The sequence below is a fragment of the Cyclopterus lumpus genome, chromosome 13 (genome assembly GCF_009769545.1).
Source record: "Cyclopterus lumpus isolate fCycLum1 chromosome 13, fCycLum1.pri, whole genome shotgun sequence".
In the NCBI taxonomy this organism is placed as follows: domain Eukaryota; kingdom Metazoa; phylum Chordata; class Actinopteri; order Perciformes; family Cyclopteridae; genus Cyclopterus; species Cyclopterus lumpus.
This window is the reverse complement of record NC_046978.1, coordinates 11,946,601-11,952,191: the sequence shown is the minus strand read 5'-3', so window position 1 is coordinate 11,952,191 and position 5,591 is coordinate 11,946,601. Positions and strand designations below refer to the sequence as shown.

General features: G+C 32.3%; 1 protein-coding gene across 1 annotated transcript; it reads right to left on the bottom strand.

The window, feature by feature from the left end:
* Positions 1–1,420: 1,420 nt before the first annotated feature.
* On the bottom strand, positions 1,421–4,230 carry LOC117741352 (C-X-C chemokine receptor type 5). Its single transcript, XM_034548346.1, has 2 exons — positions 4,106–4,230; positions 1,421–2,723 (listed from the first exon to the last, which is right to left on the bottom strand). Exons 1-2 carry the CDS (start codon positions 4,133–4,135, stop codon positions 1,659–1,661), a joined length of 1,095 nt encoding a protein of 364 aa, XP_034404237.1. The 5' UTR covers positions 4,136–4,230; the 3' UTR covers positions 1,421–1,658.
* Positions 4,231–5,591: the final 1,361 nt, after the last annotated feature.

Here is a 5,591-nt window from a genome sequence, read left to right as displayed (position 1 = left end):
ATATATATATATATATATATATATATATATATATATATATATACGTGTGTGTGTATATATATATATATGTGTGTATATATATATATATGTATGTGTGTGTGTATATATATATATATATATATACGTATGTGTATATATATATATATATATATACGTATGTGTATATGTATATACGTGTATATATATATACGTATGTGTATATATATATATGTATATACGTGTATATATGTATATACGTGTATATATATATATATGTATATACGTGTATATATGTATATACGTGTATATATATATATATATATACGTATGTATGTATATATATATATACGTATGTATGTGTATATATATATACGTATGTGTATATATATATATGTATGTATATATATATATATATATATATATATATATATATGTATATATATACGTATATATATATGTATATGTATATATATGTATATATATATATATACGTATATATATATATATATATATATATATATATATGTGTGTATATATATATATATATATACGTATATATATATATACGTATATATATATATACGTATATATACGTATGTGTATATATATATATATATATATATATACGTATGTATATATATACGTGTGTATATATATACGTGTGTATATATATACGTATGTATATATATACGTATGTATATATATACGTATGTATATATATATACGTATGTATATATATATACGTATGTATATATATATATATACGTATGTATATATATATATACGTATGTATATATATATATATACGTATGTATATATATATATACGTATGTATATATATATATATACATACGTATATATATATATATACGTATGTATATATATATATACGTATGTATATATATATATACGTATGTATATATATATATACGTATGTATATATATATATGTATGTGTATGTATATATATATATACGTATGTATATATATACATACATATATATACGTATGTGTGTGTATATATATATACGTATGTATATATATATACGTATGTGTGTATATATATATACGTATGTGTGTGTATATATATATATATATATATATATATATACGTATGTATGTATATACATATATACGTATGTATGTGTATATATATATATATGTATGTATATATATATATGTATACGTATATATATATATATATGTATGTATACGTATGTATATATGTGTGTGTATATACATATATTAATTTAATTAATTATACTTGCTGTATATAAGATGCAATTTGTGATTGTTTGCAGTTGTTCTGTAAGACAGTGTTTAATAGAAGTCTAAAAATAGAATAATACTGATCTCCATGATGGTTTTAGCTTTGGTTATTGTGTCAATTACTGTTGTTTGCAAACACTGACAAAGGGACATGGTTGCTGTATATTATATGAAATCTTTATTGAATTTAATTAGCAGTAGCTAAAGTACAAGCAAACAGTTTCTGGCCAAATGATAAACATTTTCTTGACTGGGCAAATAAAACATATTTTAAATGCAATCACAGTAGCAGTGGGTATTATACTGTCAGAACATTTTATATAAATTATAAAATGTTCCATCATTACTGTACAAATGATTTACTGTAGAACGGGAGCGGTTCAGTTCCAGCTGACATTGTACGAGCGTTCATTAGATGAACATGGTGCTGGTTGCGCCGTCAGAAGTGGATATTCGACTGTGACCCTGAGCTCGGATAAAAGGGAGGCAAACATGGCTGCAGCCCAATTTACAAAGTAACTGTAATAGCTCATTGCGAAAGCGCACCCCAACAAAGGCGTACAAGAAAGGGTTCAGGCAACAGTGTGAGAGACCAAGGCTTTTCGTCACATCAACGGTTGGTTGCAGTCGGACATAAGGTTCACAGGTTTCATATGAGATGACCTCCATGTCTACCATAGTTTTGATCAATAAGGTGATATTATATGGCAGCCAACAGCAGAAAAAGACAAGAGTGAGGAGTAAAGCCAGTCTAATTGCTCCTTGCTTTGCTTGCCTTTTCTGACTGTTGCACAATGTAACTATTACTGCTGTGTAACAGTAGCTCATGACAGCCAGAGGTAGGAAAAAGCACACGTGATCTAAGACTATATTCGTCAAAACCCAGTTGTTTGCATAGATCCCATAATCATGATAGTAACAGGAGAGATGAGATATTTGTCTGGCATCTGCACTCACAGAAAGAAACGCAGCATTGGGGATTGATAACCCCAGACAGACCAGCCACAACGTGGCGCATGTTAGGTGCACTGTTCTCGGACGTCGACTTTGCATACTGGGAATGGCATGAACAATGGCCAAATACCGGTCAAACCCAATGCAAGCTAAAAGGAAACTCCCACAGTGGAGGTTTAGGTTGTGCACCAGACCCGTCAGCTTGCAGAGAAAGTCTCCAAACAGCCAACCGGCGGCATTTTCAACTACATCAAAAGGAAATGTGGAAAGGAGCATGAGGTCAGCCACGGCGAGGTGCAGCAGGTAGATCTCAGTTATGCGCAGGCGGCGCCAACGTCTCAGGAGAACGGTTACCATCAGGCCATTCCCTGCCACACCCAGCAGAAAGATCAAGCTGTACAGCACAGGTTGCAAAACGGCATGCACAGTCTGCATGGCAGTACCCTCATCACAGATTAAAGGTTCTGTGTCGTTTCCATAATCGTATGTATATGTTGAATTCTCCACCGCTGTGTCTGCCAGCTGTGAAATATAGAGAGGAACATGGTAATTTGAGGAACCTCATCATTGAGAATCACGTTGTGTGGAATAATACACAATTTTCCTTTGCTTAATTCTAAAACATGTTTTTACAATAATGAATTGAAATGACAAAAATCACAATTGCTTTAGCTTAGCTTCAAAAGCAATTTGTATTGTCTTTGTTCCGGTCTTGTCAGTCAAATTATTAGGCAGGAAACACACAATAGGACAGATTTTGTTCACTTCCTCATAACAGTTAAGTTGGAAATGTTTTGGGCAAATATGCCAAAACATCCTCCATCCATTTGTGGCTGATAAATGAACACTATTTGTTTATACTTTTTATTTATTTTAACACCAACAATCTGTGTGTGTGTATATATATATATATATATATATATATAGATCAATCAAATGTTTCAAAAGTCAATGCACAACCCTGAAAACATAAAAATAAATAGTGCCTTTGCATAAGACTGGTGAATATATATTTTTAATATTTAGATTTTTTACATCATACTTTTGTTATAACGGTTCCCCTTATAAATAGAAAAATGTTTTTGGTACATGTAATAATTGTTACCATTATGTCAATGTTATTATTGATCCTAAACGACTACATTTTTAACGTCTTCTTGTATCATAATGTTTCAATACCATTTATGATATAATTTCCTTTCCAAAAATGTAGTTCTTACATTTAATTTGTATATGTAGATCATCAGAAAGATAATAAAATGGGATGTGATTTGAACAAAGATAGCATTAGTGCAAAAGAATATATGTTGTACCTTTTACATTAGTTTGGTCATTGGTCTTTTTGAAGCCTGTGGTTAGACATACTGTATGTAATCTATCACCCTCCTTTTATGATAAACATATAGGACACATTACAGGGAATTATCTCATTGCGTATTTCCCTGGTGAGTAAACCGGAAAGAAACTGTATGCACCCAATGAAGCAGACCTGCATCTGTTTCAGTACATTTTTAGGTTCAGTAATTTAAGCTACTGTAGTCTATGCATAATATTTCTTAACTTTGTGACTATTTAAAAAAAGAATGTAGTTTATTCCTAATTATATAGAAAGTAGGTACATGTTGCTTGAAACCTTAACATATATTGCATTAAAATGCCAGATGCAGCAGCAGAGGCTTAGAAAGTGTGAAAGAGTTATAGTTATGCTATAATGTCTGAAAAAGTAGATGTTATCGACTGGAAGGTGGACAAGCAGTTAAAGGGCATAAGACATGACACTAAATCACAGTAAGACTTGTTGCTTATTTTAAGTTTATCTAAAATGACATTCAGATCAGATTGTGGCCGACTATAGAGTATAAAATAGACCTTACCATTCACTTTAATTCTTAATTATGTCTTACCTCAAAGATGAAGGTTTTTGTTACCGCCATGTGGGTAAATCTGGGTAAATCTGGGTCACTTGAACAACCGAAAGATGGTCCTGCACTTGACTGATGTTTTTTACATGTATTACTAATTTCCTACTAATACCTTCACTGTCTCTATTTGCATTCAAAAGACTTCCGTTTGAACTCAGCGAGCCACCTTCAAAATAAAAGCATTGTCTCTTATAACAGGAAACAAGATACATTGAGCTTAAGGCAGGCAAAAACATTCAACAAAGGCAACCAAATTGATTGTCAAACTGTGTCTAAAGCCAGATCACAAATTGGGTTACTTGCATACACTGCCATATTGTGAAATGTGCTTTTACTTCCTGCTAGTGCTGGTCCTTCTATATTTGCTTTGCCAATTCCTTCATTGCGGGTACGCTTGGTGGAAACAGACAGTCAACTCAGACAAAAGCTTTAAATACGGCTTTCTATTGTAAAGATGACAGAGCAGTCATGCAAGTCCGAGTAAAAACACACAACTGTGTATTTTAGCTTTTGACAAGCAATGCAATCATACTGAATTGGTCTGAATTATTTTAATATTTTTTTAGCAAAAAAGACACACCCTCACAAATGAATACAACATCCAGGCATAACAACAATACAATAACAACAATAACATGTTGGTGTGACTGAGATCACCACAGACATCACCCAGCTTTGTGACTGGTATCGGTTCTATTTTTATTGATTGCATCATTTAACAAATTTTTTTTTTTTTAAAAAGGTCAACACAGTCATTATTTTTAATTGACCATGATTTTACAGAGAATAGGGTGGGAGCAGAAAGTCAAGTTTGCTATAGCCATCGACAGTATATACTGGGGGAAGCCACTGAAGAACCCTTTAGCAAGGCCTTCCACTTCCAACTCCCAGTGGAGCTGCTCCAGAGCCAGCAGACCAGACTGTGGCTGCCCGACATGGGCACTTTTTTTTGTTGCTAGCATCACTAGTATGAAACTAGGAAAACCATGCCGCCCTAGATGCTTTATTATTGTAATTATTATGTAGGCTTTTAAAAAAACTAGCTTTATAGTATGATATGGAGCAGTAGAGTGCAGCTTACTTAACTGTAATGAATATAAAATAATGTCAAGTTATGTATCCATAAAACAACAACAATAACATTATTAATAATAATAACATAAAGAAGAAGGAAATATGGTGGGACCGAATATATTGGCTGTATTTCCTCTGGGTTTGCTATTTATTTATATCACCCTTTTATTTTCACATTGTTACTCCCAATCTGGGTATAACAATAAATACAATACATGAGCGTATGCCTTCATTTGAATAAAAGAGTTCAATGAAGGCACACAATACCAACGAAACTACCGGTTCGCTAGATCCAGATCAACAGATGCCAATTTAAAACGGTCTGAACGTGTCGTTTTGACAGGACACCCCCTGGGTAAGTCGCTGATTTAAAATGAAATCAGCTGATTAGTTG